This window comes from Elgaria multicarinata, chromosome 5 (genome assembly GCF_023053635.1).
Source record: "Elgaria multicarinata webbii isolate HBS135686 ecotype San Diego chromosome 5, rElgMul1.1.pri, whole genome shotgun sequence".
Lineage (NCBI taxonomy): Eukaryota > Metazoa > Chordata > Lepidosauria > Squamata > Anguidae > Elgaria > Elgaria multicarinata.
Genome location: NC_086175.1, coordinates 137,176,393 through 137,185,341, shown reverse-complemented (window position 1 = coordinate 137,185,341; position 8,949 = coordinate 137,176,393). Strand labels below are relative to the sequence as shown.

Here is an 8,949-nt window from a genome sequence, read left to right as displayed (position 1 = left end):
AAATCTCCCACTGGTCAGCTTCACAGGATGACCTCACTGGATTCTAGTATGATGAGAGAGGGAGAAAAATGTCTCCCCATCCATCTTCTCCACACTCTGCACCTCTACCATGTCTCCCCTTAAGTAAGGCCCCTTAAACGCAATTGGGTTTACTTTTGATACATAGACATTACTCACTAATTGCCCTCATGAACATTACGGCTGAAGGAGACATTTGCAATTTTATTTTATTTACTGTTATGATTTATTTTTGCCATTATGATTTCACATCCACATGAAACACGCAGCTATTTTTGTGTGTTAAACGTGTTCTGTTTGGTTTTAAATCACAGACATGATTGTTCAGTAACAGAGAGAGGTGATTTGCCAGAAAGAAAAGGCAAGAAGCCAAACCGAGTTTATCAGCAGAGCCAGGGGGTCACGGGGCGGCCCGTCGGAAGCCCACTTGGTAAGTAACCAAGAAGCCATCGTTGTAGACATAGAGCTTGTGGTCTGCAGGGTGGTAGTTGAGACCCTGCACCGTACCAAACGGTTTGTCCATCAGGATGCTGACCCGGCCCTCCTTCCCAGTGCGGGTGTCAAAAGTATAGAAGATCTCCTCTTGCTTTGTGTTATTGGAGCGAGTGACGTAAAGGACCCCACAGATGATGAATGCGCTGGACACAGAGGGCTTGTAGTGCTGCGTGGACCAGGTCTTCTGCACTCCCAAGGTGTCCTCGTTGAGCTTGCTAATCACTACGTTACCGGTATTTGCCTCCGTGGAATAAACGGCCCACAAGCCGGTCTCATCCACGAGGAGGTCAATGTTGAAGGCCACCCCTGGAAGCTCCTTCTTCAAAACCACCGATTTGGATTTTAAATCAAATTTGCACACGTTACTGGTGTTATAGCAATTAAAGTACAGGAAATGCTTGTACATAGTTGCTCCAGTTCCTTGCCCATATTTGTAAGCAAAGGTCTTAGACGATCTATTCAACAATAAATTATCATAGGAAGAGTAAAGATGAATATGCTGCATGAGCCACTTATCATCCAGAGCGGACACCCAATAGACTTCATTTTCTGGGTTGTCAGGCGAGTAGTCTTTGCCCCAAACTCCGTACAGGTAGCTAGGTCCTCTCCAGTTCCACTGGATGGGATAAGGCTTGCTGATGTTGACAAGGCCACCATGGTTACAGGAACCTGGAATGAAGGGGGAGTAGAAGAGGGCAAAGAGGTTACGTATGGAACCACCGGGAGGGCCCCCTGGTCCCAGCAGCACATGGGCCGAACGACAGTCAGGCAACGCAAATCTAGGGAAGTGGTGCTGGTAGCCATTGATAGCCTTCTCCTCCAGGAATTCATTCAACCTCCTTTTAAAGCCATGCAAATGGGTGGCCATCACTACATCTTGTGATAGTGAGTGCCAGAGTTTAACTAGGTGCTGTGTGAAGAAGTCCTTCCTTTTATTTGTCCTGGATCTCCCACCAATCAGCTTCAAGGAAAGTTTATGTTCAGGCCCAACTCCTCCCTCCCAGAAGAAGGGCAAATACGCCGGCAACTCTCCCACTTTGAGGCCCACCCTCCCTCCGTCCCTCCCTCCCTCCATCCATTTCGTGGCTTGCTTGCTGGCCGGCCCCTTGGCTGGTATTCTGCTCAGTGTTGCCTTTCAGTAATTTCACCACGCCTGGGAATGAAAGGATGTTCTTCGGTGCAGCCCCTGCTTTGCACGCAGAAGTCCCCCGCTTCATTTCCTGGCATTTCCATGTTGGGTTGGGAAAGAACCCCGTGCGTGACACACCCTGGAGAGCCACTCAGGAGAAGGGCTTTCTCTACACAAGGCTCTTTCTGCTTCCTGCTAAAAGCCTCCTATGGAGGCTTTTAGCAGGAAGCTCTAGGCAGGAAGCCAGAATCACACGACCTCATTCGTGGGGCTTTAGACATGGCCCAGACCAGGCCACCTTTGGCTTGTAGCCCCTCCTGGGATTTCCTACCCTTCTTCCATGATTCTCCTTTCTTACCAGAAAACGATTGTTTGGGAGGAAAAGACACGACAGCCACAGAAGGGCCTTCCGATGAGGAGCGCTGGGAGCCCCCCACCTGGGACCACCCAGCTCATCGCCCTCCCTCCCCCCCCGACTACCTTCCCTCCGTGGTTAGGAGCAGCCATGCTGACCTGGTTGAACGGATTCCGGATTTTCACACTCCTTCAGCCTTTGCTTCAGAATCACAATCTCCCGGCGAATGGCCAGGATGTTATTCTTGTCCAGGCTTTCCAGATGAGTCACCATCAGGCTGATGTTCTTGATCTGGAGGAAGAGGATTAAGGATTAGGAAGAGGAGGAGGAGGAGGAGGAAGAGGAGGAAGAGGAGGAGGAGGAGGAAGAAGAAGAGGAGGAGGAGGAGGAGGAGGAAGCAGAAGAAGAGACAATGTAGGAAGCAGCCGGAAGGCACCCAATGGCCACCTACTGGCCTTCCCTTCTTATTATGCACTCCCGAAATAAAGATTTTGCCAGAGTGCCTCCACTGACACACTGGACTGATGAGAGAAGCAGGTGATGGTGTGATGGTCAATGACAGAATGATGGGCCCTAGAACCTGAAAGGCTTCAGAGTCATTCTTCACATTGGAGGAATAAAAAGCAGGAGGAGGAGAAGCCACGGCTGATGGCAGGAGAGATAGACTGACAGAGCAGCTGGAAGAGCTCCAAAGGCCACCCAGTCTACCCCCGTGCTGGGAGTCAAGGGCAGCCATCCCTGAGTCCCAAGCCCCCCACCAGCCAACACAGTTCCTCCCCTGTGGCTGCCCTGAAGAACAGCCCTCCTTTGAAGGGGTGGTTTGCATTAGGAGGAGTTCCCTTTCAGGTGCCTCCATTGGTAATTGGGGGCAGGCAGCAATAATGCAGCTCCTCAAAGGAAATGAAGAGTCTTCTAACCCTAACCCTAACCCTAAACTTCCATGGAATGGATTCTAGCCCACGAAAGCTTCTGCCGTGGGAAGGTTTAAGGTGTCACGAGACTCTTGGTTGACTTTGCCGCAACAGACTCGTAGAGCTACTCTCGGAAACGCCTGCAAAAGGGGAATGAGCACTGCAGGGACTGTGGAGTTCCTGGAAGAGCTTCAGGAAGAAGGGATGCATCTCCCTTCGCAAGGGCATCCGGACCGCCTCCCGAGTCCAGGCCTCACTGAGAGAGGCAGGGAGCTCCAGGCTCACCTCCACGTAGAGCTGCTGGACGACCACGTTGCTGTCACCCATGGAAACCTTGAGCTGGCTGATCAGGTTCTCCGTCTCCTGGATTTCCACCTTCACCATCTCAAAGTCCAGCTCTGTGTAGGATACTTGGCTCTTGTGCATGTGCTCCACCCGCTCCGTCAGATTAAGGAGCTTCTGCCCGGAGGCATCAATGATTTTAATGTACTTCGTCACCTGTGAGAAGAGAGGGAGAGAGAGAGAGAGGGAGGGAGAGATGGGGAGGGTGGGAGAGGGAGGGTGAGAGGAATTGAAGTGCATCCCCTTTGCTGGGTACACCAGGTGGGACTGAACCGTCAACCATTCCCTTGATGTATGAGATAGGAAGCCCCTGTCTCCTCCTCCTCCTCCTCCTCCTCCTCCTCCTCCTCCTCCTCCTCCTCCCCCCCCCCATCTTGTGGTATGGTTCTTAAAGCCAAGGGCAGCTTTGGGCACTGTACCATTGCCATGCTGGGTGGATTAAGAGAATGAAAGTAGGACAAGATTATTCAAGAGTATGATTTTTAAATAAGGAACGGAGGAGGCTGAGAAGGAGGGGTGGGGTAGGCTTCCAGAAACAGGCTGATGCTTCTCTGAGCCTAGAGGGCTTCAGAGAGGCAGGAAGGGCAGGTGGCAGCAGGGAATGAATGGGCAGAAGAGAGAAAGAGCAGAGCAGCCGTTGACGGTGGCAGTACTGGAGGCCACGTGATGCTCAGCCTTGCAGGGCTGTGGGATGTGGGGCACACAATGAGAGGGGGAGCTCAAGAGGGCACGGAGGTTGACTGGTGAGAGCTGTGATGGGGGAGGGGGCGATTAGGGCTGTGCATTGCCTCGGATCCAAATCCCGAATCTGAGGTGAATCAGTGTGACTCAGCAGGCCTTGAAACAGGTCCAAAGCAAATCAAAACTGGTCCGAATCGGCACGAAGGCAATTGGCACGGTCCAAATGGATTCAGGTTGCTCGGAATCGATTCAGATCTTTTTTCAAGGGCAGACAGCCTGTCTGTGCTTGCAATGTTTTTGTTGTTGTTGGAACAGGGAGGGGGGACTGAGGAGTTTGGAGGGGGGAGGAATGCTGTTAAGTGACAGCTTCATCCTCCAATCCTCCCGAAGTCTCCCAATTCTCTCCAGCAGCCTCCAATCACAATGGTGGTTGGACTCGATGGCCTTGTAGGCCCCTTCCAACTCTGCTACTCTATAATTCTGTGATTCTATGGTGGAGGAGGGCTTAAGGACCGCCAGGAGATCGAGCTTCCTTCGTCCTTGCTCATTGTGGGTTAGACTGGGTAGGAGTCTGGTGTTTGGGGCTGGCTGGCTAAGGTTTGTTGGTGGTGTGTGTGTTTGGGGGCGTTGGGACTTGGATCTTTCTGGGGCTTTCACCCTTCTCTCACTGCTGTCTCTTGCCCCTATTTCTCTTTCCACGTGTCTTTTTAAAAATAATAATAATAATACATATGTTAGCCTTTAGTGTGCTTATTCCAATCCTTCCCCCTTCCTCCATTTTTTCCCTGAAAAAAGAGCAAATTTTACCAGTTGATTACATGAATACAACCACACCAATCTGTCTGAAATTTGGCAGACATGAGAAAGGGAGAAGAGACCGGGTGTCATTAGGAGAAGATGAAGTTAAGGAACAGAGCAGCAGGAAGTAATGGACAAATATTTCCTGATAGAGAAGGACAATGATCATCCAGCTAATGAAGGGTATTTGGCAACATTGTTATATATTTGGGGTCAGTCTATATTACCTCTGGGGTACCTTACAATTCGGAGACTCTGAATAAAAGTGATAGGGGATCACTCCCCCCGACACACACACTGTACTCCTTGAATGGGTGACCTTTTTGTTCTACATGGGCTGAGGGGGTGGGAGGCGGGTGAATCTGGGGGAAGGGTGAATCTAAGGCCTCCTCTACACCAAGCAGGATATTCCACTATGAAAGCAGTATGAATCAGTTCCCTAGGGAGGTGGTGGGCTCTTCTCCCACACTAGAGGCCTTCAAGAGGCAGCTGGGCAACCATCTGCCAGGGATCCTTTAGGGTGGATTCCTGCATTGAGCAGGGGGTTGGACTTGATGGCCTTGTAGGCCCCTTCCAACTCTACTATTCTATTATTCTATGATTCTATGAAAGTGGTATATAAAAGGCAGGAGCCACACAACTGCTTTATAGCAGTGTTGAAGTGCAATGCAGGGTCTACACTACTGCTGTATAGCGGTACTGAAGTGCACAGACACCTGATGGACACACTACTTTCATACCGCTTTCATAGTGCAATATCCTGCTTGGTGTAAGCCTAAGACAAAAATGAACGATTGTTTTTCGTCTTGCGGATGAAGATCCGCTGGGCAGCTGAGAGGAAGCCGGGCTTGCCTGGCGCTGGGTTATATTGCAGGCCTTCGTCCTGCGCACAGGGTAAATAAACCATTTTTTTTTTAATGAAAGAAACGCCACAGGTCTCCCGGGCCCTCCGTCTCGGACACAGATCTCTGAGTAGGCGCTGCAGCCCTTGTAAGTTCACCCCTCTCAGGACTGGGGGTGCAGGAGCGTCTCCGTGTGCTCCTTTTCTGCATTGCTCGTGACTATTTGTTAGTGGTTCTACGTTATCTGCATCCATCCTTGCCATAAAGCAGAGCCCGGGAGCCTTTAGGCGTAACTTCCTATGTGAGAGAACAATTTGTTCTGGAGTCATCATCAATGGAAGATTTGGGTTTCCCAATGAATCAAAATATAAAATGTTTACCTCATACTTTTCATTGTGCAGCCACACATTTGGCGTTTGTTCATTAAGAGGACAACGTACCCATTAAAAGGACGACATCAAGAGCTTTCTTTCTTTCTTTCTTTCTTTTTACCTTGGAGAGCTCTCTGTCGTACCTCTGGGTGAGCGAGCGTGCCTGCACCTCCAGAACCTCCACCCGTTTGACTGGGAAGGCATCCTGTGGCACGAGCACAGAGCAGTGGCAGATCCCACGGTCGTCCACGGACCCATTGACGCTGGAAACCACCTGCAAGTACCAGGCGGTGGATGACTTGGGTCCAAGGCGCAAGAGCCCCGTGCAAAGGCCCAGACGGCGTACAGAGAGGCAGCCGCTGTCGAAAGCCCATCTGGCTGGTTCTCTTCCTCTGCCTGCTGGGGGTGGTAGTCCAGCACATCTGGAGGGCACCAGCTTGGGGCAGGCTGGTCCAGCAACAGGGCATGGCCCTCCTCCCCCCTTAGGCTGCAAGGATGGAAGGGAGCCTGCGGGGTGGGGGGGGCCAGGGGGGGATGTGTGTGTGGAAGGGCCGTGAGCCCAGTTCTGGGGCTGAAAGCGAATTCCTGGGCTCGGGGGCACCCGGGTTCCTCGGCGACGCGTCCCGTGTTCCCCTCTGCTGAGCCACTGCCTGGCACCCAGGTCCAGCCGGGGGAGCTTTGGGTTCAAGGAAGTGGATCCTTCCAGCTCAAGGTCTGCCCAGCCCTGCTGCAGCCCAACAGTTAGCGGGGGTGGGTGGGGGTGCCCCTCCTTCCCCCTCCCCTTCCCACCGCCTCAGGTGCTGCTGAAGCCTCCCAGGGCAGCCGCCCTCCCCACTCCTGCATCCATCAGGCTGAGCCACAAGATCCATTCTCCCACCTGGGGAGCAGACATTGCTTCCTGGCGTTGCTCCTGGAAAGAGTCCCTTGGAAACGACGACGCTGCTTCAGGCAAAGGCAGGAGGGGCTAGCAGGAGAAAACACAGGCACCCCTGAGTCTCTCTGGCATGTTGGCTGCCCCCCTCCCCCTGTGGTGAGATATCCCCCCCCACATGCGCTGAGGAGGGCTTCGTGTCTCCCTTGCAATGGGCAGGCGGTGGCCAGTGTGGGCACGGCGTACGAGCTGTCTCCTGCATAGGGTGACCAACTGTCAGGATTTCCCCAGATTTGTCCTGGTTTTTGTTCTTTCCATGGTGTCAGGGGGGATTTTCTATAATTTTCAATAATGTCCTGGAATGACACACCTTCCTCTTTAAGGCTGCCATTAGCATGGCAGGAGGGAGTGACATGCTTTCTTGAGGCACATCATTCCCCCACCCCAAGCTCCAATTGAGGTCTTAAAGGGGAAAGTGGGTCATTCGTGGACATTATAGAAAAGGCCCCAATTGGAGTGGATGGTGGTGGTGCGGAATTAAATCCTTTCCCCTCCTCCACTCCAATCGGGTTCTTTAAGGTGGCGGGGGAAATAACGTACTTTCTGCAGGACTCAGAAAGCTGCTTCCCCCCCACACACACACACACTAGGTGTCCTCTTTTTTGGTTTCCCAAATATGGTCACCTTACTCATACAGTGGCCCTGACACCGACAACTTGCCCCGGTCGTGATGAGAGGAACATGCAGTGGGCGCCAGGGGTGCTGAAAATATCCCCCATCATCCCTCACCTTTGGCACTCTGGCTGGGGCTGACGGGAGTTGCAGTCCAACCATGTCTGGAGGCCCTCAGTTCCCCACCCCTGGCCTAGAGGCCCCCTGGAGCCTCTGTGCCCCCTCCTGGAAATGGAGCCCCACACAGACAGCTATGGCGGGATGGGGCGGTACGGACGGAGGCCCCGCTTGTCTCGGTCACAAACACACGTGGCATGAGTGGCCAATTCCGTTCTGCGTGGGGCAGAGGCGTGTCTTGCCGTGCATGGAAGAGGAGTCAGCGACCGATGGGGATGGTGCGCAGGGCTGCCTCCAGCCCCTGTCGCCATCACCCACGGGACCCTCTCCTTACCTCACTTGCTAGGGCAAGGCTGGTGGTCGTACGGGCAGCAGAGAGGCCGCGCAGAAGGAGCAGCAGCAGCAGCAATGGGCCGGAGCCAGAGCCACCCATCTTCTCTCCACGGATGTTGCTCCTTGTGGAAGGCAAGCCACGCCACGCCGCCGCTTTATAGTGACTCCTGGGAATGCCCCCAGTTGATCTCGTTTCCCTGCCACGTCCGCTGTTGAGATCCGCTTCCAGGAGAGGAGATGCTTAGGTCAACACAACAGGTTGCAGCCAGCAGGCGATGCACGGGGTCCCAGGGTGTTTACAAACACTCATAAATCCGCCAGGGCACAAATGGAGGAATGCACACGGTGCTGCCGTCAAGCCCTGACAAGATCTAGCTTGTTCCAGCCTTCTGACCCTCCCAGGAGCCTCTCCCGCCTTCACGTAGCTCGGCCGTCTCTACCCTGCTGCCGCCACCACTGTGCAATCGCAGAAAACCCGCCAACTGGCCCGACATGTTGCGGACACGTAATCCCCCAGCTAGCCTAGGCCTCGTGATGGATGCTGGGTCACAGTGAGCGGCCGAGCCAGTGAACGTTCGCCAAACCCCGCCCTCAAACAGTTTCCTCCGACCAACATCCCCGCCTGGGCCCATCCTGAATGCTGACCCTTCTCTCTCCCTGGCCCTGGGTGGCGGTGGGCCTGCCCTTGCTTACCGGCAGCCTCCCAGCCTAAAAAGGATCCTCCCATGAACCACAGAGAGACGCAGACCCAGGGACCAGACCCCGTGGCAGACGCCAGCGCCCACTCTGTGCCCGTATCGACTCCGGCAGCACGATCATTACAGGGCCTCAGAATGCCATCAGGGGCTCACAGACCGGGTCATCGTCCAGTGTGATCTATGCCATCCTTGGCCAGCAACGCCCTGCTGCACTCTACATCGCACACATGGGCCAATCTTTACGGCAACGAACAAATCCCAGATCAGGAATGGCCATGTTCGGAAACCAGTGAGAGAACACCTTGGACTCCCAGGA

At 53.6% G+C, this 8,949-nt stretch overlaps 1 protein-coding gene across 1 annotated transcript; it reads right to left on the bottom strand.

Annotated features, from left to right (window-relative positions):
* Nucleotides 1–418: 418 nt before the first annotated feature.
* Nucleotides 419–8,429, bottom strand: LOC134399699 (olfactomedin-4-like). The gene is made up of 6 exons (XM_063127784.1): nt 8,330–8,429; nt 7,937–8,175; nt 6,064–6,240; nt 3,194–3,406; nt 2,156–2,288; nt 419–1,182 (listed from the first exon to the last, which is right to left on the bottom strand). The coding sequence occupies exons 1-6, from the start codon at nt 8,427–8,429 to the stop codon at nt 419–421; spliced, it is 1,626 nt and encodes a 541-aa protein (XP_062983854.1).
* Between the last annotated feature and the right edge of the window lie 520 nt (nt 8,430–8,949).

What these genes read in the sequence shown, in the direction of transcription:
- LOC134399699 (XM_063127784.1), bottom strand. Translation starts at nt 8,429, where the DNA reads ATGTCGGGCCAGTTGGCGGGTTTTCTGCGATTGCACAGTGGTGGCGGC. An exon ending in CGGGAGAGGCTCCTGGGAGG is followed by an intron (nt 8,176 to 8,329) that starts GTCAGAAGGCTG and finishes TGTTGACCTAAG; the next exon opens with CATCTCCTCTCCTGGAAGCG. An exon ending in TCCGGAATCCGTTCAACCAG is followed by an intron (nt 1,183 to 2,155) that starts GTCAGCATGGCT and finishes CCTTCATTCCAG; the next exon opens with GTTCCTGTAACCATGGTGGC.